This window comes from Muscardinus avellanarius (genome assembly GCF_963383645.1).
Source record: "Muscardinus avellanarius genome assembly, chromosome: 1".
Lineage (NCBI taxonomy): Eukaryota > Metazoa > Chordata > Mammalia > Rodentia > Gliridae > Muscardinus > Muscardinus avellanarius.
Genome location: NC_137786.1, coordinates 83,259,042 through 83,282,566, shown reverse-complemented (window position 1 = coordinate 83,282,566; position 23,525 = coordinate 83,259,042). Strand labels below are relative to the sequence as shown.

Here is a 23,525-nt window from a genome sequence, read left to right as displayed (position 1 = left end):
AGTCTTTTTATAATTAATCTAATTTATGGAAACATAAGAGGTTAAAAAGTGGTCATAGTAATTAAAGACAGTGGGCTATAAAAGATTAGAGGAGGAATTTTAGGATTTTGATAGGTTGAATAATAACCTCTACATGCACACACACGCACGCGCATGCGCATACAAACATACACACACACACACACACACACACACACACACAAAGATATTTACAGACTAATATACAAAACTAAATTTGCCATATATGAAGAGAAAAAAAATGCAGATGTTATAATGGGTCTAGGTTGGCTATAAATGCAATTGCATGCATTTTATAAGATACAGAGGAAGACTCATTATTTATAAGATATAGAAGACCCATTATTGCCAAAAGGCAATCATGTGATCATGGAGACAAACAGAAGTGATATACCACAAACCAAAGGAATGCAAGCAGTCACCAAAAACCGGAAGAAGTTGGAAGAAGCAGGTTATCAATTCCCTCCTCGAGCCCCTGAAGGGAGGATGGTCCTGCAACACTTGGATTTTGACCCAGTGAAAATGATTTCCTATTTCTGGCCTCCAGAACTCTAAGAGTATAAATTTCTATTGTTCCAAACCATCAAATGTGGTGATTTGTTACAGAAAAAGAACAGAAATAGAAATAATAAAGAAACAGTTTATGGAGCATCTAGAATTGAAAAATGACAGGTACAATTTGCATATATAGTGACTGGAAAAAAATAAGTACAGTGGTAGAAAATGTATAGTGGTGAAATAAAAAGGCAGTAAGAAAAAGTGTAAGAGAGTCGTACAAGTAAAAAAGTTATGTTAGAGAAGGGTATAAATTATTTGAAAGTAATGAAACCGATTGTTAAAGATCTCAAATGCCAGCCTGAGAAGTTCAAACTTTACTCTGTAGAGTCAAGAGCCTCTGAAGTTTGAGGACAGAATGTGTGTGTGTGCCACTGCAAGGGGAAGTCTGGGAGGAGAAAATCATGGCATGGAAAACCCTTTGCACTTCTGTCACATACTGTAGTTACTCATCTCCTTCCACCAAAAGTAGAAGTGGTTGAATTTACCCAAGACCTACTAAAATGTCTGACATGTGTGATAAGTGGTGAAGAAGTGAATGAAGAACACTGTATCTTTTCTAGTTATCACTAACCATGGTATGATATAGTGGAAAAGAATACCAAACTGAATTCAGTCCATCGCTTACTTACTCACCAATGGCCCGATTATAAAGATTTTATTTTTAAGTTGGTGTGTGTGTGTGTGTGTGTGTGTGTGTGTGTGTGTTTGTGTGTGTATGTGTGTGTATATGTGTGTGTATGTGTGTATGTGTGTGTGTGTTAACCATGATGGAACCCAGGAACATTCTACCTCTATGCTTCATTTCCCCCTATTTTTTGTTCTTTATTTTGAAACAGGGTCTCATTAATTTAGGAGGGCCTCACTAAGTAGCTGAGGCTGGCTGTGAACCTGCGATCCTCCTGTCTCAGCCTCCCAAGTACGGGGATTACAACCATGCAACACCGTGCCCAGCAGAGATTCTTTTATTTAAAAAATAATAGTGAAGCCAGGCGTGGTACCCCACGCTTGTAATCCCAGCATTCGGGAGGCTGAGACCCGAAGATCGTGGTTCCCGGACAGCCTCAGCTACTTCGTGAGGACCTCTGCAACTCAGTGAGACCTGGTTTCAAAATAAAGAATAAAAAAATAGGGCAGGGGCTGTAGCTCAGAGGTCAAATGCCCCTGGGTTCCATCCCCAAACCCACAAAAATAAAAATAAATAAATAAAAATAATAGTGAAAACAAAAAATTCAGACCGAATGTGATTTGCATTAGGGCATATTTAAGAAATTAGATTGCAATTCTATCCAAATCCAGTTAGTGATGGCTATGTGAAGGAGTATTGAAAAATAATGTAGTAAGGATTGTGTCTTACAGATTAGCAGCATTCAGAAAGTGTTATGTTAGAAGTAAACACCCAAATGATTTGGTTTTGCCATTTCATTCTTGCTCTTTGGTTTCTTTAAAAATCTTTCATTTTTATATCTTCTTGTGTGAAACATAGAAAAATTCTACTTAAATGAAGATGTCCCTTAGTTGAACACGGTTAATCACATTACTGCATTCAAGTAAAGAGAAACCAAATGTTGGGGCATAGAGGGCTTTCTTCCTTTTCATTCTAAGATTTCAGAATACCAACTGTACTAGCCGGAAAGACAGGGTCACCTGCTTCCAAAATCCAGCACCTGTTTTTTGTTGGTTGTCGTGGGGAGGTACTCTGAGCTACACCCCCAGCCCCATTTATTTTTATTTTGAAACAGGTCGCGCTAGGTTAATGAGTCTCACTGCTTGCTGAGGCTGTTATAGAATCTGCAATTCTCCTGTCCCCCAAGTACCAGGATTACAAGCGTGTGCCACCATGTGCGGCTCAAACACCTGTAAGTATGAAAGAGCTAAGATAGAACAACAAAATCAGGATTGGTCTTGAAGGGGTAGAGGATTAGCACACTGGTATGTGGAAAATTAGAGGCAAGGGAGGTAAGATAGGACTCTGTAAATAACTGAATGCCATCGTTTAGATAGAAAAATTTTGAGACTGGCCCCAGAGAGAGGTTCAACACCAGTGGTTGGAAATTAGGGCGCTGCTAAAATGGACCACGGACCTGGGTGACAATAAGTAGCACCCACACTTAACGTGAGAGCACACCAAAATATTTGCTGGTTAAAGGTTTAAAATATAGCTCATAGCAGGACATGGTGGTGCACACTTGCAATCCCTGCGCTTGGGAGGCTGAGACAGGAAGATTGCGCAGGTTCGAAGCCAGCCTCAGCTACTTAGTGAGGCTCTCAGCAACTTAATGAGACCCTGTTTCATATATATATATATTCCCAGACATGTATATGTCTGGGAGTATAGCACGGAGGTAGAAAGCCTCTGGGTTCCACCCCTAGTACCACCAAATAAATAAATAAACAAATAAATAAAATATAGCTGATGAAATAAGACACAAATGCATACAGTATTATGCAAATTTTGCCTTTCTCCTGTTGCTGTAATAGGGAAGGGAAGGGAAACGTCGTCTTCAGGTGCAATCTGTTTACATTCAGCAACCGGATACCGGTTCTGTTGGTTTAGAGGGGAGCTGCTGACCCAGTGTGGTTAGTTCTACAAAGCCCTTAAGTCGTTCCTAGACTCGAATTCTTACCCCCTAACCACCAAAACGCCCACTTTCTCAGTAACCAGGTGCAAAGAAATAAGGACAGCGTGGATCCCACGTGTCACTCGCACTCCTCCCTGGAATGGGAGTCCTCTGTGTCTAAGACAACTAAAGCCAGGTACTGAGCACGTGCACCAGAGTTCCTATTAGCCTGTGTTCCCAGGCCCTGGACAGGCGCAGTTAGCAAAGAATGGGTTCCGTGTGTGAATTTTCCCTTTGACTTTCTTGGAGTCTAGCTCGGGGTCGCTTTGCCAAGCTGACAGGAAAAAGACAACCTGTTCCTCCAACTAAGTTGCCACTCTAACCCGTCAGGACCTGCTGCGTCTTGACAGATATAAAAAAATAAAACTGCATATTGCAGACAACACTCAAATTCTGCCAATTCAGTCATATGGCCGTATCACTAAAAAATATGGTCTTTCTTGCTCTATATTATATACTTCGCAAAACACAAAAGGCATTAGTTTCCCATGCCAGTGAAAACAGCACTTTTATCAAGCAGCAAGGACCTCCGGTAACACGCGGCGCATGCGCACGCGCAGGCGCTCCGGCGGCGGTAAAGTACGTGAACTTACCCAGCAGCCCCGCGCTCCCCGGCTGTCCTGAGCGAGGGTTCCCGGTTTGTCTGCGGTCACCATGGGGAAGGTGAATGTGGCCAAGCTGCGTTACCTGAGCCGGGATGACTTCAGAGTCCTGACCGCGGTAAGAAGCTCGCCCTTCCCCTCGTCCCTCCGCGCCGCGCGTCCTCGGCCTGTTCCTCGAGGTTTGTTGGGAGCCGAGTGTGCGCGCTCCCGGCCCCGGGACCCGGCGGAGGCCGGAGATGGGAGAAAGGGTCCCGGAGTCTGGCCTTTAAAAAGCTTTTGTTTAGGGCCTTATCATCCCCAATAAAGTAAGGACCCCTCCTTCTGATCACTTCCTTCCTCGCTGCTCTCCTTCTCCTTGAGCTCCAAAAACACTAGCAGCTGTGTGGCCTGGCTCTTCTCTGGCCCAGGTGAGCAGGGTTTAAGGCCCCGCCAGGGGAGAATTGTTGGACTTGGCATTGAGTGCCCCACGCACAGACCCAGTCGCTTAGCGTTCCTTCCGATTCATTCAGAAAACATATTCGTCAGGGATATAGTAGCCAATTGAGATAATTCCGCAGGGTACAGAACAGACCAGAAGGGGATGCGATACCCTTCATCATCAAACGAATAAATAAGCAAGATGGTGTCAGATAATTGCTATGAAGATGACAAAAGCTAACCAGATAAAAGTATGCGCGTCTGGTGAAAGGGTGGAGGTGAGCTTTGGATTATGTAGTTAGGAAAGACCCCTATGATGCAGGAATCGTGTCTGTTCAGTGTTCTCACCAACGTCTACAAGGTCTTTTTTTTTTTTTAATTCTTGGCCTTTGGTGTGCAGTGAATAAATATTCGCTAAATGAAAGAATGAGTGAGGAGATGATAGCAGCAGCATGAGAAGGAGCTAGCCTAGTGATGACCTAGGCAAGAGTTAGAGGCAGGGAAATAACAGTACTAAGTACAAAAGCCCTAAGGAAGGAAAGTCTTTGAAGAAAGAAAAGGCCAGTAAGGTGGCGGCATAGTGAGCCAGATGGTTGAAGATGTAGCTGGAAAAAAGCAGGAAGCAAGTCATGTACTTGAGAGCCTCAGGGGCTTTGTGTATAGTATGGGGGCTCATGGGGTGTTTTTAATCAGGGGAGTGATAAAATGTAATTTTATAGTCATAGTCATTCAGTTTGTTCGTAGTGTTGACCATTAAATCCAGGTGCTCTTTACTACTGAGCAATATCCCCAGTCCTTTTTTGTTTTGTTTTGTTTTCTGAGACAGGGTCTCACTATGTTGCCCAGTGTGGCCTCAAACTTACCATCCTCCTGCATCAAGCCTGCTGAGTAGCTTGGATTATAGCCTGCACCACCATGCCTGGGTATAGGTGTAGTCTTCTGGCCGACAGATCAATACACAGATGTAGGCATTTGCAGAATAAATGAGTATTTGGATTTAGGAGTCAGTATTTCTTGGTAAAGAGTAAGCACCATTGATAAAGAGTATCTGTATTATGTAATTATCTAGTAGGATACATGATATGAGTCAGACTGATTCTTGTATTATTTTAAAACCTCATGTATATGTTTTTTGAAATTGTCATCAATAAGCAACACTTAAGGATTCAGTTGTCAAATGCAAGGTCCAATATAAAATTTGGAACATATTTTTCTTTCTACTATATATTTTTCAGTTCATCTGGGCTTTCTTTAAATCTGCCTCTCAGCCGGGCGTGGTGGCGCACGCTTGTAATCCCAGCATTCTGGAGGCTGAGACCAGAGGATCACGGTTCACAGACAACCTCAGTTAACTGCTAAAGTCCTCTGCAACTTAGTGAGACTCTGTTTCCAATTAAAGAATAAAAAATAGGGCAGGGGGTATAGCTTGGAGGGCAAATGCCCCTGGGTTCCATCCTCAGACCTGCCCCACCCAAAAAATCTGTTGCCTCTGAAGATATTTTCCTCCTTTGCTTCCTTGGTACATTTTCTCACTTATCAATGCTTCTGAGAAAAATAAGAAAGTAAAGAGGAAGAATAGGGGAAGCAAGGACAAAGTGTGGGAAAGACTTAAGTTTATAAGGTGAAGTTTTGATGGGACACAGAAGTAATACCAAATTTACTTTTCTTGCCTTCCAAAACTTTAGCTCTGCAATATTTTATTTTTTAATTTCACTAAAGAATGACTTAGTTATTTAGTATAACACCCCAGTGTCAGTTGAATATTACAAATAGTGTTACCTTTCCTTGGCTCCCTGACTTGTTGCCTTACCCTTCAATATGAGTGCCTCCCAAAATTCTAATCTCCAGCACTCCGTTTTCTTACATTTATCTCTCGCTTGGTGAGCGCATCCCCTTCACAGCTTCATCTTTCACCTTTACTAATCTAATCCGCAATGATGCTTGGTGGTTATGACTTCATCCCTTAATATAATTTCTAGTTTTTCTTCTCAGTATCCTCTTTAACTCAGTGTACTCAAAGCAGTTGCATCAAATTTGTCTACCTCTTCCTCCTTTCCCAAACTCCACCAAAAAAACAAAATCTTTAAACTTTTTCTTCCAGCTTTGTTTTGTTATTGTTTTGTTTTTCAGTAAATACTCCTCAGTCTGCGTTTTAGGACCCTCTATACCTTAGAGGTGCTTTTTAACCTCTGCATGAATTCTTCATGCTGTTCTATCTGAGCTACTGACATCCTAGCTGCCCTCACACCAGTACTTTCTTGCATATGTCCCATTTCCAAATCTTTCTTCTCTGACATTCCCTTGTTTGCTTTCTCTGTATGTTCTCAAGTGTTGATTCTTCCTTGAAAGTGTTAGGAGTATTCTTGTTCTGCCCTGAGCTACTTTTAATTCTCCAAGGTTAAAAAATATTTTTAGAAAATTTTTAACTTCTACAATTCCTAAGACAGTGCCTGCATACTATACTCTCTCATTAAGTACTCACTTAATAAATTACCCGAAACATCGGAAGTTTTTTAAGAAAAATGTTTCCATGTCTATAAGTATTTTAGTATTTGCCATGTATCATTAACTTTGCCAAGCACTTGTAATCCTTACCCTTGAAGTGAAGTAGAAAGGCCTTAAATATCTATGATTACTGAATATCTCAAGTTGTAATTGAAAATGTTAGAAAAGGATTCATCCTAATGATGTCCTAGTAAAGAGTTGGGAGCAAAGAGATAACAGGGATAAGTACAGAAAGTCCTAGAATCACACTTACACAGTACAGAACAATGTTTCTGTCAGTAACAAACCAAGTGTACAATATGGTCCCATAAGTTTATATCACCTAGTGACATTGTAGCTGCTTTACATATGTACAAGGACAAAATTGCCTACCAGTTTATTTCTCAGAATGTATCCCTGTTGTTATGATACATGACTGTCAAGAAAGCTTGAAAGAGTTAATTTCTTAGCAAGGCTTTATAGTCAAGGCTCTGTGCTGGTTATGATTTCATAATAATTTCATTAATTTTAGGTTGAAATGGGCATGAAGAACCATGAAATCGTTCCCTGCAGTTTGATTGCATCTATAGCCAGCCTGAAACATGGTGGCTGTAATAAAGTTTTAAGAGAATTAGTGAAGCACAGACTGGTAGCTTGGGAGCGTACCAAAAGTAAGTATTTTGAGGCACTTTTTGTGAATATTCCAGTAATTGGTTTCTCCCAGAATAGGCATTCAAAAGGCAAAAAGTGAACATTGCCAGACTTGTAAAGCACTAGACGAAGAAATAATTTCATGTTTTTCTAGTACGTTCTGTTGGTCAAAAATAGTCACAGAGGCCACCCAGATCAAAGAGGGTAGACAAAGGAATAACAAAATTGCACTGCTGAGGAGCAAGGAGGATAAAGATATTGCTGCTGTCTTTTGGGGCACTTTCAGTCTGACATAAGACTCCAGAGGATTACTTTACAAACTGTCAGGCAAGGAATGATTTTTTTTTTTAAACCTTTCCCAAATTCTTAGTCTTATAAACCATAATAAAAAAATAATTGCTAGAAAAATCAAGCATGTAACCTCTCTACCAAAATATAACTTTTTGTCAAGATAATCAGTATAAAAATTTCTAAATTTAAACACTCCTTTTAGTTTGTATATTTTACCTCGTCTTAGACACTTATAGACTGGTGGACACATGTGAGTCACACTTTGCATAACTACACTAGAGAAGTAATTCAAATTGTAGGAAGACATTGGATACTTATAAGTCTGGGTAATTTATCTTTTGCCAACTAAAACTTCGCATCTTTAGATTTTTCTTATGACCTGAACTGATGTGACTTGTTGCTACAGTATAACTAAAATGTGGTCTTCCCTTTGATTTTGTCTAGCTGTCCAGGGCTATCGGTTGACAAATGCTGGCTATGATTACCTAGCTCTGAAAACGCTTTCCTCCAGGCAAGTAGTTGAGTCTGTTGGAAACCAGATGGGTGTTGGCAAAGAATCAGGTAAGTGCTGATAGTACGGTTAAAAGCATTTTTTCTCACTTTCATCTGTATTTCCCCCTTGAGAAGCATTCCATTTTCAATGTTTTCCTATTTTCCAAGTGAACAGTAAATGGTAAAGTTGGTTAGAAGCAATGCACATTATAAACATCCCGTGGTTCAGTAGGTTATTGTTCTCTCCATTAGTCTGTCACTGAAAATTGAGTTGTGTGAGGAATTAAATCCTTTTACAGCTCAAATCGTTGGCAAGTACTTTTTGTTCTCATTTTCTATCCGATGAACATTCACTTGCAACAGTAAAAATATGTATCACAAGAAATTAGTGGAAAACTGTAAATATCTAAAAACTACAAATGCATTTTTCCATCACAGGGAGAAAGGCATTCTAAAATACCACTGATCGAATACTTATGTATTTATTTACTCTCTATATAGAAAGTTGGAATCAAGAATAGGGAATGATTTTCACCATACCCACTTACATGCTTGTTTTTATCCTGTATAAATTGTCCTGTACAGTTACGTTGTTTTTGTTTTTGAGGAAGCAAAATTAAACTTGGAAGTAAATAAATTATTAGCAAATCTACCCACAAAGAAGGGTTCTATAGTTTTTATATGATTTTTATACTTCTATATTTATACCCAGATTGTGGTATAACCACAATGCTAGAGTACTAAATAGGGCATAGTATGCGTGTATGGAAAATAGATAAACAGAAGTAGCGAAATGCTCTTTGAGGTAGGCTTTCTATAAATACTACATATATATACTCCCCACATGTACATATGGTATGAAGTGACTATTACCAATATTCTAATAATACATATTAGAATCAAGTCATAATGAAACAAAAATTTAATTTAATTTTTTTTAGTTTTTAAGAAAATCTTTGCATGAATAATAGTACAAAAGAGAACACAATAAAGACTAATCTTACTCCTGACCCAAGTTGTTCTCCTGTTAATCCCATTTTAATCACAAGTAAAATCAAGTAGTACTATTTTACATTTTTATTTTTGTCCACATGATTTATCTTTGATACCATTTCATGTCAGCAGATATATTTCTCTAATTTGAGGATATTACATTGTATGGGTGTTCTATAACTGATATTACTAATCCCCGATATTTAATAGTTACTAAAGTAACTTTAAATCATTTTTGTAAACATTGATATATTTAATACTCTTGTGCAAATGTCTCTGCATATGTGTGAATAAATTTGTAAATAAATTCTTGAATTGAATTATTGGGACACCTAATACTTTGCCAGGGCAGCTATAGCAAAATAACACAAATCAGGAGGCTCAAACAACAGAAGTGTTCTCACAGTTTTGGATGCTAGAAATCCAAGATCAAAATTTGGCTTTTCAAAGGCCTCACTGTGGCTTGCAGGCTTAAAAGGCCTCTGCTTCCCCCATGTCTCTTCCTCTTCTGATAAGGACACCAGTTTGAGTAGATTGTGACCTCCTTTCACCCTCCCTTATATCTCCATTTAACCTTTTTCTCTTTAAAGGCTCTCTCCACATAATTACATTGAAGTGTATGGCTTCAGTTAGAAGAATTTTGTAGGGATACAATTCAGTCCATAACAGGGCAAAAAGCAAAAGATTATAAGCTTAAAAGCATTTAAAATTCTGACATTGCCAAATTTTTCTCCAAAAAAATATGCCAGCTCACCAGACATGGTGCTGCATGCTTATAATCCCAGCATTTGTAAGGCTGAGACAGGAGGATGCAGTTCAAGGACAGCTTCAGCTACTTAGTGAAGCCCTTTGCAACTCAGTGAGGCCCTGTTTCAAAATAAAGAATAAAAAATTTAAAAAAAAAAACAGGCCTGGGGATATAGCCTGGAGGTAGAATGCCCCTGCGGGTTTCATCCCCAATACTGCCAAAAAAAAAAAAAAAGTGCTGATTTGTAATCTCATCAACACTGTATAGATAGGGCTTTTTTTGGGGGGGGTACTTGTGATTGAACCCAGGAATGCATTGGCTCCAAACTTCATCCCCATAGACCTTTTTATTTTGAAACAGAGTCTAATTAAGTTGCTGAGGCTGATCTCAAACCTGCAGTCCTTCTGTCTCAGCCTTCCAAATACTGGGATTATAGTTGTGTACCACCACACCTGGCTAGGGCCTGTTTTCTTCTTAGCAGAAATAATTAAAATTTTTTCATGGGTGATTAGAACATGCTCTATATATCAGCAGTACAGATAACAACTTGTTTTGTTAGTTGACAGACTGCTTACTAGAAGATCTATATTTTGCTTATATGATTATATTTTCTAAAACTGAATATTATTTGTTGGAGCAATTGAAGATTTATACTTTGTTGTGGGAGAGTGAAATATCAAATCACTTCTCTTATAGAATATTAAGGAACAATTAAATATTTCAAATAAATATTGAATGGTTGTTTTGACATATAGTAGATGTGGGTATTGAGCACCTTTGAAAGTGGTAACCTTTGATACTTTGCATCCTTCCTTTCTTTTGTAGTAGATATTAGTACATGTTGGCTTGTTACTTTGGATTGTAAAAATGATGAATGCATGAACTATGAAGAGTTTTGCCAACTAAGTATTACTAATGTGAGAGAGGACAGATACAAATAAAGTCATGTAAGGTTAGAATGATCTTACTGCAATGAGAATATAATAATGATCCTTTTAAAATCTTGACTCTAGATATTTACATTGTCGCAAATGAAGAAGGGCAGCAATTTGCATTGAAGCTGCACAGACTAGGAAGAACTTCCTTTCGGAATCTGAAAAACAAGCGTGATTACCATAAACACAGACATAATGTTTCTTGGCTTTATTTATCTCGTCTCTCTGCCATGAAGGAATTTGCCTATATGAAGGTATTTTTTAAATGACTTAATTTTTTTTAACCAAATAATATAGAGACCTTAGTAAAAAGCATTTCTCTAACCTCAGACTCTCATCTCTACCGATAGTCCCTTTTAACTTTATTATTTTTCTAGTGATTTCCTTCTGTTAAAGGTCTTTTTAGTTGTTTTAAGTCAAGTTTATATGTGTGGGTACTAGGGATTGAACCCAGGGATACTCTACTTCTGAACTAAACCCCCAATCCTGTTTTTCAGTTAATTTTGAAACAGAGTCTCACTAAGCTACCATGCACTGGCCTCAAACCCGCAATCCTCCTTGTCTCATCCTTCCAAGAACTGGGATTACGGGCATGTACCACTACATCTAACTGATATCCTGTTTCAAAATTAAAAATTAAAAAAGAGCTGGAGAATGTAGGTTAGAGGTAGAATGCCCCTGGGTTTAATACCCAGTACCAAAAAAAAATACAATAAAATAATGACCTTGCCAGGTTGATGGTACATGATAATCTCAGTACATGGGAGGTTAAGATAGGAGGATCACAAGTTTGAGACCAGCCTGGGCAATTTAGCGAGACATTGTCTCAAAATAAAAAATAAAAAGGGCGATGAGTATAGTTCAGTTACAGTCCTCTAGTACCATACACACACAAATGACCTCTTCATTAGCTTATACCTGTTTTGCTGTTGTAGGCATTATATGACAGGAAATTTCCAGTTCCAAAGCCAATCGATTTCAATCGCCATGCAGTGGTCATGGAGCTCATAAATGGTTATCCTCTGTGAGTATTCTCTATTCTTAGACTTTTGGTCCTAATAAATGAATTTAAGGTTCTTTTTTTTTTTAATGGAATATTGCTTCCTGGATATTACTGGGATATTAGAAATTGATTTAAAGGAATAGGCTCCAAGACAAGTTGAAAACTCAGTGTCATTTTGACATTTTAGATTTGTAATCTGTGATTCATTCACTATTTATTGAGTTTATGTGCCAGGCACTTTTAAGCTTAGCAGTGAATATGACAAAGTCTCCACCTTCATGGAACTTATATTCTAATAAAAGGAAACATGGAATGAATAAAACAAAGAAATATATGATGTATCAGGCATATCAGTAAATGCTATGGATTAAAATAAACCATGGTAAGGGGCAGAGAAATACAAACGCAGAGGTAGGAGATTGTTGTTGTATATGGTGTTCAGGAAAAGTCTTATTAATGTGGTGAAAACTTACCCATGCATAAATTTGAAAAGGAAGGAAATTATGCCATTATTTAAGCACATTACAGACAGAAGAAACAGTCAAGTGCATAGGCTCTGGGATGAGAGCATGTTTGCAACCATACCTGGCTGAGAACAGGCCAGTGTAGCAGGAGTTGAGGGACTGAGAGAGCTGGGGGGCAGAGTGAGGAGTGAGATGAGATAGGAAACAGGTTCCAGCTCACCCTGCTAAAGGATCTTTAATTTTGATTAAGATGGAAGCCACTGGAATGAATTGAACTGAGAAAAGACATGATCTGACTAATGTTCTAATAGGATCATACTAGCTATTGTCTTAAGAGAAAACAGACAAAAACATTCTGTATGTGCAGGTAGAACCAACATGAGTTGTTTGGAATTGGGTTTGGATGTGAAGGAAAGGGGGAATCTGATAACAGCAAGATTTTTGGCACGGTGGTGATCAGGGAGGAAAGAGGAACCTGAAGAGCACGGTGCCCCAGGTTAAATGAAAAAAGTAGTTGCAAGTGTAGAAAGGGACCAGCTGAATAGAAATGACAGCAAACAATAATTTGGATTTAGAAACATAGAAGTCACTGGCAGTCTTGACAGGAACTATATCATTGGAATGAAATAAAGGAAACTCTGTTTGGAATGAGTTTATTAGAAAGAAAATGGGGAAAGCTCTTGTAAAAAGAGTTTGTATGTAAGAAAGGAGACCAAAGAAAAGGAGATTAGTGGAAAGAAGATTAGAGAATTGAAGTAGGTTGTGGATTTTTAATTTTAGTAAGTGGACATTTTATGTCTGCTCATGGGAATGAGGAGAAAACTGCTGGAGGGAAAAGAAGTGTAAATAAGATATATGGATATATACCTATATACTTTATTAAAATCATAAATGAATACAAATAACCTGTTTCCATACTTAAAACACTTTCAGATGTCAAATACACCATGTTGAAGATCCTGCATCAGTATATGATGAAGCTATGGAGCTAATTGTCAAACTTGGGAATCATGGCCTAATTCATGGAGATTTCAACGAATTCAATCTCATACTGGATAAAGATGACCATATTACCATGATTGATTTCCCACAAATGGTTTCAACTTCTCATCCCAATGCTGAATGGTATACTTCGCAATTGGTCATAGATGTGGATGTTTGTACATGATGAAATCATTTTTATTTATAATTTTCCAGTTTTGTAATGCTATCACTTGGATCATTAACTGGTTTGAAGTGGCTGGTTTTAATGTTTAAAAAAATATATTAAAGGATATCCAACTATTAGAATTTTTCCCATAAGATAATCTTTCTTATTCAGGTTTTTTTTTTTTTTTTTTTTTTTTTTTTTTTTTTTTTTTTGGTGGTACTGAGGTTTCTGGAAACCCTTCTACCTCCGGGCTTCACTCCCAGACCTATTTTTTATATTTTATTTGGAAACAAGGTTTCTTAAGCCAGAGAGGCTGGCTTCAAACCAGCGCAATCCTCCTGTCTCCACCTCCCAAGCGCTGGAATTACAATCATGGGCCATCATGCCCAGCCTTCTTATTCAGTATTTTAAAGGAGAAAAAACTGCATTGATTCAGTTTTTAAAATATTTTCAGTTGGGCATGTGGCGCACGCAGCCTCCCTATGGTAGGGCGGCTGAGAGAGGAGGATCACAGATTGGTGGCCAGCCTCAGCAACCTCATTAGGCCCTTCACAACTTAGTGAGACCCTTTTTCAAATAAAAGAATAAAATAGGGCTGGAGGCGTAGCTCAGAAGTAGAATGTTTCTGAGTTCTATCCCCAGTGCCATACCCAAAAAGTGTTTTGATAAAGCTGATGCATGTATTAGAAAGCTGACAATTTGACTACCTGTTTTATTTATATAAACTACAGTGAAGATAACACCAAAAGAATTTTACTCTGTTGTAACTTGAGAAAAAGACTTTTTTAGCCATGAAACCCTTGTTCAGACAAACTTAGTAGAAAGCCAGTTTTTAAAATAAAGTCCTGCTCAGAATTAGGAACATTAAGAAGGGAACCCTAGAACCTCCATATATTTTACCTTTCCTCTTTTTCTGCTCCATGGTTACCTCCAAGGAAGTGTCAGCAAGCATAACTCAGTAATATTGGATGGCCTTAGTAAAAGTTGTGGCTTGGGGCTGGACTCAGTTACCAGTCCAAAGATAGTATCTCTCATGTCATTTTTAGCTTTTATTACTAGAAAATAATTCACATAAATTAGGTGTGGTGTTTCATGTTTGTAATTCCAGTACTTGGGAGATTGCAACAGGAGGATCACAGGTTCGAGGCCAGCCTCAGCAACTTAGTGAGACCCTGTTTCAAAATAAAAAATAAAATAAGGCTGGAGGTGTGGCTCAGAGGTAGAATGCCCCTGGATTTAGTCCTGAGTACCACAAAAAAAATAAATAAAAGAGAAGGCATCACATAAAATTTCCTCCCTGATGCCGGGTGTGGTGGCGCACACTTTTAATCCCCGCGCTTGGGAGGCTGAGACAGGAGGATCGCACAGATTCAAAGCCAGCCTCGGCTGCTTAGTGAGGCTCTCAGCAACTTAGTGAGACCCTGTTTTCAAATAAAATATAAAATAGGTCTGGGAGTATAGCCTGGAGGTAGAAAAGCCCCTGGATTTCATCCCCAGTACCACCCCCCCAAAAAAAAAATTTCTTCCCTGATACAGGGAAGAATCAATTTACATACTATAATATATTCTTCACATTAACCATTTAACCCAGCCAAGTTGTAAAATGTGATGTTTTTCATTATTTAGTTTTATTCCATAATGCAGTTGAGTGTAATCAAATTAAGATTTTTTTTCTAAGAAACTTTCTTCCTAAAGTAGCAACCATATCATTTATCACTTAAGAGTGTCCATCTCAAAGTTTGAGCTTGAAGCAGTTTATGTTAAGTGAAGTTTTTCTTTTTTCTTTTTTTTTTTTTTTTATGGTACTAGGAATGAAGCTCAGGGGCCTTCTACCTCCGGGCTACACTCCCAGACCTATTTTTATATTTGGAAACAGGGTCTCTTAAGCCACCTGAAGCTGGCTTCAAACCTGCAGGATCTTCCTGTCTCAGCCTCCCAAGCACGGGGATTACAAGCGTGCGCCACCACACCCAGCATATGTTAAATGAAGTTTGTCTTCCTGCTTTCTATTAGAAAATGTCTATACTTAGAGGAAGAAATGTCACTTTAAAAATATTTCCAACAGAACAATACTAAAAGATTAATGGCTGGAACTTGAGTGGTCAGTACTCTTTGAATGTTGACTAATCACTATTTTTATTAATATGGAGTAGCACATTCACACAATTATGGAACATCTGGTAATCACCAAAATTTGAGGAGGAATTGATGGCTGATTATCACATTCCAAGTTCAGGCTGCATTGTTCTTTTGGAAGATGATATGATTTAATTTGAATTTTCATGAACTAGTGCTGGGCCAAGGAGTTGTGCTAAGTGCTAGAGATTTTTATATAAATAATTCTCGCCGCTGCTTTTGAAAGTTATTTGTCTAGTTGGGAAGGTGTGAACATACATAAAATTAATAAATTTATTAAGATGTTTTTTCAGGATGCCCTGATAGCAAAGAAGAGTAGTATTGTCTTCCGATTCGTAAACTTTATCTATCTTAGAATAATTTAGTTGAAATTCAAGAAGATGGTCAATTCCTTGTCATTTATTCTTAATTCTTCATTATCTGGAAATCCTCTAGAGAACTGAATCTATTTTTACTGCCTAATATAGTGGCCAAAGAAGCACTCTGGGTTTCACATCTAGATTAACACATCGTCAGGTAATTCTGTACAAGCCACAGCCTTATTTGTCTCTTTTGTGTTACTACACATCTGCCAGTGGATAATATTGATACATAAACATATAACTCATTGGACTCTAAACTTTCCTCTGAGTCACTAATATCATTTTTATCTTCAGCCTTTTGAATTGGTAAGGGGCTCTAGAGGAGCCTGTCTGGCTGATGGAATCTATCGCTAGACAGACTGAGGACTAAATAGGATAAGTGGAAACCTCTCAGGCTAGACCCAGAAGTTCACAGTCATCCTTTGCCCCCATGCATCTTACTGTATACTAAGTAACTACTTGTAGAAAACTTGACCTTTCTAACCCATAGGGAACAGTACTGTAAATATCCTAACTCCCTTGAGATGTCCTCCTATTTTAATTTTTTCAAACACTGGCAGTTAATCTGTACTTTTTATTTATGCAACTTTCTTTTTCTCCTTCATGTAACATGAAGAGGTGTCATAACAATTAGGATATTGTTGTCAGCTACTTAGGAAGAAAAGATGAACAACAGAGGCTTTTCAAAAACGATTCTTTGCTTTTGCAGGTACTTCGACAGAGATGTTAAATGCATTCGTGATTTCTTCATGAGACGCTTTGGCTATGAAAGTGAGCTTTATCCAGCCTTTAGGGATATCAGGTTTGTACTTAGCATTGCTTAAAACAATGTCTGACTTATTTAGCTTAAATGTCTGATTTATTTAGTTCTAAAGTTAATTAATACTTTCATCTAAAAAAAGTCACCTAGTGATTATTATAATTGCTCTTGAATATTACTGCTCTACAATACGTCAGTGAAACTTAGAAACTTGTCTTTAGTTCATTACAGCACTGCTTTTGAATTTGGGGATGGAACGTATATATATAGGTTTTTTATAAATTCAAGAACCTTTATTCGTTTTGAATGCTATGGAAATAATCACCATATTAAACCAAATTTATCTATTAATTTAATAGATTTACTCAATTAAATCTCTTTAGTGATCGATTAAATTTGGTTTAATTCCTTATGGGAAGAATTAAACCAAATTTGTGTTTTTTTTTTTTCCTTTACTTTTCTTTTTCGGTACTGGGGATGGATGGAACCCAGGGGCATTCCTTTTTTTTTTCAATACTGGGGATGGAACCCAGGGGCATTCCACCTTCGAGCTATACCCCCACCCCTATTTTTTTTAATTCTGTATTTTGAAACCAGATCTCACTGAGTTGCAAAGGGCCTCACTAAGTAACTGAGGCTGTCCGCGAACCTGGGTCCTCCTGTCTCAGCCTCCCAAATGCTGGAATTACAAGCATGCAACACCACGCTTGGCTCAACCCAAATTTTTTTGAAATTTGAACATAATTATGAACAATCTCTAAGCTTCCTCATTAGTTTCATACATTTAAGATATTCCTGATGTGGAATAAGATATATATATATATATATATATATATATATATATTTTTTTTTTTTTTTTTTTTTTTTTTTTTTGGTGGTGGTGGTGGTGGTGGTGGTGGTACTGGGGTTCCTGGAAGCCTTTCTACCTTAGGGCTACACTCCCAGACCTATTTTATACTTTTATTTGGAAACAGGATCTCTTAAGCCAGTGCGGCTGGCTTCGAACCTGCGCGGTCCTCCTGTCTCTGCCTCCCAAGCGCGGGAATTACAAGCGTGCGCCACCATGCCCAGCTTAGTTATATAATTTAAAAGAAATCTTTAACCCCCATTTGAAAATTGATTTTCTAAGTTAAGTACTAACTGAAGTTTCTTTAACATTTCATTAATATGTATTACCTTTCATTATTATTTTATCTTAGTATGACAGCACTCTTATATTTGTACACTTAAGTAATTTAAGTGTTACATTTTAGGCAAAGAAAATACAAAACATAGTTTATTGAACTCACTTGAGAATCATAGTTTATCTGAATATTAGAGTAGACGATATGTAGCCATCTCAGGTGTGTTGTGTATAAAAAAAATTTTCTTGCAATGCTTGGCACTTTTCCCCCATAGGAGGGAGGATTCTCTTGATGTTGAAGTTTCTGCCAGTGGTTATACAAAGGAAATGCAAGCAGATGATGAACTACTACATCCAGTAGGCCCAGATGATACACATAGTGAAAAAGAAGAGAGAGATGATTTTTCATTTTCTGATGAAGAGGTGTTAGAAAAAGCAAAGGTTTGTGGATCAGAAATTGAAAGTGAACAGAACTCCGTAGATGAGCCAGGCTGCTGTTGCAGCTCATCTGGAGACCTCCAGCAAATCAAGGAAGACAGTTTCTCAGAGGAGAGTACTGATGCACACAATTTTGAAATGACTGAATTCAACAAAGCTTTAGAAGAACTACATGGACAGGTTTTTGAAAACAATTCTGCAACTGAGTTTTCTAAGAACAGAAGTAAAAATGAGCCCAAGCAAGACGGCCATGCAGGTCAAGCAGAGAACCCTGCTGGCTCTGAAGACTGTGAAGACGAATGCCCACAGCTGATTGCCTTGTCATCTTTAAACAAAGAATACCGGCCTTTCAGGTAGAGATTTTTGTTGATTGGTTTTTTACTTTAATCCTGAAACAAGTATTTTCTTTTTATTTTGGTAAATGAAAGTATATGACAGTTTTGTTCTGTCATTATTATGTGTAAAATGAAAGCCAAATAACCTTTTTTGAAATCAAATAGCTTTTCAATTAGCCTGATTTGGGGGGAAGTATATCAACTTAATATCAAAGAATTCTTCTTTAAAATATAAACTGATGACTTTCAGAGAATTATTGTAGGTTTTTTGATAAATTGATCAGGTTTTAGGTGGATGAGTTGTTTTCATAAATATAAACCAAACGTGTATGTTTGTTTTACACAAAGGCATGTAGATGTGTAGAACATGTGGTAAGTAGGCTTTCTCTATAAAATGTCTACAGCAAGTTTTCTCTGGTTCTTTGAATCCCCTACCCTTTATGTTCATGTGCAGTTAAAATTACATAATGGTATGTTTTCTTCTAAGAATTTTTTGTCTTGCAAATATTAATGACTCAGCTCAGCTAAGATCAGGAAAAGTTCTAAAATTTCATTTTTAGGTTTGAGTACCATATCCAGAATCAAACTGTAGTTTTAATAAAATACTAGTTTTATCTCAATCATATGACAAACCTTGCATCTTATGGCCACCTTTATCCTTTTATTTATCTTCTGTCTGAGAGCTATTGGCATTTAAATAATAAACTTGGAAAACTAAAGCAGAAGCATAAGAGGAAGAAAGGATAGTAATGGTTTAGAATTTTGAGGAAGTGATTGTATTGGTCTTGATTCTCTAGAGAAACAAAACCAGTGGGGGATTTATTACACATGTTCAGCTCACTGTGGGGTTACATTGCAATAAACCCTTAATAAGTTGAATGTATTGTAAGTCAGAGATGCATGTATTACACCTAACCTATTAAACATAGCTTAGCAACACAGTACACTGTGGCGTGTCTGTTTACCCTTCTGATTGCATGGCTGAGTATGACTTCAACTTACTGTTGTTGTCCAGCATCTCGAGAGTATATTGCATATCACTACCCTGAGTAAAGGTCAGAATTCAAAGTATGGTTTCAACTAAAGGCATGTTAGTTTTGCACCAATGTAAAGTTAAACAATTCAAGTAAGATCATTTTTTTATAGAAACTGACTCGTGGTTATGTAGGCTCAAAAGTCCCAGTTAACACAATCAGCAAGCTAAAGAGCCACTAGTAAAATACTAGCCCATATTCAGAGGCCTGAAAACCAGGAGAACCAATAGTGTAGGTTCCAGTCAAAACAAGAGAACACATGCCAAAGCCCAAAGACAGTCAGGCAAAGAAATAAAATTCTCTACACTCTGCCTTTTTGTTCTGTCTCAGCCTTCAGTGGATGGGATGAGGCCCACCCACATTGGAAAGGGCAGTCAGCTTTATTCAGTCTACCAATTTAGAAACATCCCTATAGGTATAATCAGAGTAACACTGAAACAAGTATCTGGCACCCTTCGGCCCAGTGAAGTAGTTAACATAAAATTAACCATCTTAGTGATGATTATCCCTACAAAAAAATCTGTGTAGGGATAAATCGTTTTCTAAGCAGCTAATGAAAGTAATAATTTGTCCTCACACTCTGAACAAGCTGGGCAAAATTTACTAATCTAAGGAGAAGCAGAATAGACTGTTGCTGAAAAATATTAAGCCTTAGAAGTTATTACTATCTTAGTTCTTATACATTGTTACATGTTAACTTTGAACAAGGTGAAAAGTTAGTTTTCATGGTTGTAGTCTTTTCTGCCTTAGCAGATAAGAGAGAATATTATCTTTGTTCCCATTATATCTAATGAGATTTGGAACAGGGAGGTCAGACAGTGAAGCAGAGATTGTGATTATGAGAGTCAGATTTGTATAGTTCAGTGAAATAAGTATGGTGACATATAAGTAGAGCTAGGCATGGTGGCACATGCTTGTAATTCCAGCACTCTGGAGGCTGAGACAGGAGAATCGTGGTTTACAGACAGCCTCAGCTACTACTTGGGTCCTTTGCAACTCAGTGAGGCCCTGTTTCAGAATAAAGAATAAAAAATAGGGCTGGGGGTGTAGCTCAGAGGTAGAATTTTCAAGTATAAACTTGCTGAGGTTTTTGTTTGTTTGTTTTTGTCTAGGATTTTTTTGGGGGGGTGAGGTTACCAGGCAGTTGGACCCAGGAGCATTCCCTCTGACCTACACCCCTAGCCTTTTTTTTTTTTTTTCTTTTGGTCTTAAACAGTCTCATTAAATTACAAAGGCTGGTCTTGAACCTGTGATGAACCTGACTGGAACCTACAAACATGCACCACCATACCTGGAATGTGTTAAGTTTTACTGTTAGGTAAAATATATTTGTTGGTGTGTTTGTTTTTAGAGATGAAGAAGATATCAGAGATATTAATCAACACAGAACAAGAACTCTGAGTGTTACTTCTACAGGCAGCATTGTTAGCTGCTCAACAATTCCTCCTGTAAGTATTCACACAACATTTACCAAATGTTGTTGAGGTCTGTGTTGTGGACAGATTAATAGCTCAGTTGCTATGAAGATTACAAGAGACCCTTGGACATTTGGATCCCACATGTTAATGTTATTAAACTGTAACAGGTACAGATTTAATAATATAAGAGAGAAGGCTTAAGTCAGGCATAGTGGTGCATGCTTGTAATCCCAGCATTCAGGAAGCTAAGACAGGAAGATCATAGTTCGCAGACAGCCTCAGCTACTTTGGCCCTTTGCCACTCTGTGAGACCCTGTTTCAAAATAAAGAATACAAATAGGGCTGGGAGTGTAGCTCGGAGGTAGATTGCCCCTGGGTTCCATCCCCAGTACCGCTAAATAAATAAATAAGTAAGTAAGTAAGTAAGTAAATTAGAGAGACTTGCTTTAACGGAAATGCTCAAAGCTGTCTGGACAGAGGCAGCATATGTTAGCTTGAACTTGAAGGATAAAATGACATTTTAGATCCAAGAGGGACTCTGCAAAGTCTCGTGGGGTATAGTGTTCTCATTTTAACAGTGGGAGATTGAGGCCCAGGTAGAGTACGTTACTTTGCTCCCATCCCTACCTGGTTGACAGCAGCGCAACTAAGTGTAAAGTTGCATTGCTCTTGCTAGCTAGTGTGTGAGAAATGAAGATGTCACTGTGAACTGTTTCATCTTGTAAGTCCTGTGACATGTACAACTTTTGTAATTAAGTAATTTAAATTTGGGGTCATTCACTATAAGAAAACATTCAACTTCTCCAAACCCTATAGAAATTTTATAGAAAGATTTTTCCATGAGTAAGTGCTGCCTTCGGGCCATTTACAAAGTTGGCCTTACTGGATATACTGTCGGTGGTTAATGTTTTCTACTTTTACCTAGAAAGCATCCTGGGTTTTTTCCCTTCTGTTTTCATGATGGACACTAGGTGGCACTACTGGTTATTTAAATAATTGTTACTATACATTGTAGTTTTTGCTCTTTATATATCTGTATTTCTATTAAAACTTTAATTTCTCTAATTTTTTAAGTTTCTCCTATTTTATTGCTGGTTCATATGGTACTAACGGTATTTTTAAAATTCGTGTTGTTAACAGATATAAATTGGAAAGATATTAGCAGTGTGAATCATCTTAGTGAATTTGTGCTCCTTATTAAAATGGTTATCAGTGGTGCTGATTTTAAAATTTTGTTTAGGAACTGGTGAAACAGAAGGTGAAACGTCAGTTGACAAAACAGCAGAAATTAGCTGTCAGACGTCGGCTACAGAAAGGAGAAGCAAATATATTTACCAAGCAACGGAGAGAAAACATGCAAAATATTAAATCAAGCTTGGAAGCGGCTAGCTTCTGGGGAGAGTAATATATTTTAAGATCTTGGATAGTTCTAATATATATTTTAAGTTACTGTAATCCTATTTTTATCCACCTTTAGTCTTTTCTGGAACAAGGCCAATATATGAATAAATACTCTTTCACCTATACATTTGACTCTTCTCAATATGTCTTCCAAAGGATGAATATAGTCATTCTACTAAAGTGATCCATTTTTCAAAATACTTCAGATAAGAATATGACATGCTCAAATAATTTTTTCAAAATAATTTTATTGAGGGCTATTTGCATATTTTTAAAAATCTCGATATCACCAATTTTTTTCTGGTTTGTGTCAAGAAAAAGTAGATTACTTGGTTTCAAATCCCAGCTTTTTCGCTTACTGGTAGAAACAACTTGAAGCAAGTCATATTTCTCTTGTGCCTGACTTCTTACTATTAAAATTGTATTTATAACTATATAGTTGTTTGGGGATTCATAAAGCATTTAGAATAACTGAGCATATTATAAGCATTCATTAAACATAACAGAATTATTATAATGATGCATCTTTCTGAAATTCTACTAACATTTTGTCTCATTTATTTGCCCACTGGGAGAACTCAGTGCCTTCGTGGTCGTTAGAAGCGAGGATAAATCAGTAAATGCATGATTTGCTTAACTTATAGGCTAGCTCATAATCTCTTCGGTGCCACTTAAATTGGCATGTTCATGGGAACAAAATTTTAAGATTGTCCCACCATGTTTTTATAATTGGCAGTTTTTATGCTGGACTGAAGTAGAGGAGTTGGGAGGAGGTAGAGGGAATAAGGAGCAGAATACTTGTTCTCATTTTCTTATATGGCTGCGTTCAGACATGTCCTCACCTCAGCCTTCAGAAAACAGTGCAGGAAAAGAAACACATTAGCATGTTCTCATCCTTGGGACTTTATAATGCAGTGGAAGATGGGTGTGTAAATATATGCACCTTTTTCATAAGTCTCTTCATTTGTGTGTAGGCCCCAGGGAAAGATGGCCACTAGATGGCAGTGTCACCCCACAATACCTACAAGGTGGTTTTAAAATTGCTTGTATCTGATTATGATCTGTCAGAAGGAATATAGTAGATTTGCAGTATG

The 23,525-nt window shown here is 37.6% G+C and overlaps 1 protein-coding gene across 1 annotated transcript; it reads left to right on the top strand.

The window, feature by feature from the left end:
* Nucleotides 1–3,848: 3,848 nt before the first annotated feature.
* Nucleotides 3,849–22,435, top strand: RIOK2 (RIO kinase 2; the record flags this gene model as incomplete). Its single annotated transcript, XM_080705794.1, has 10 exons — nucleotides 3,849–3,914; nucleotides 7,230–7,368; nucleotides 8,084–8,200; nucleotides 10,886–11,061; nucleotides 11,743–11,831; nucleotides 13,208–13,399; nucleotides 16,632–16,724; nucleotides 18,081–18,596; nucleotides 20,964–21,060; nucleotides 22,271–22,435. 10 exons carry the CDS (start codon nucleotides 3,849–3,851, stop codon nucleotides 22,433–22,435), a joined length of 1,650 nt encoding a protein of 549 aa, XP_080561920.1.
* Nucleotides 22,436–23,525: the final 1,090 nt, after the last annotated feature.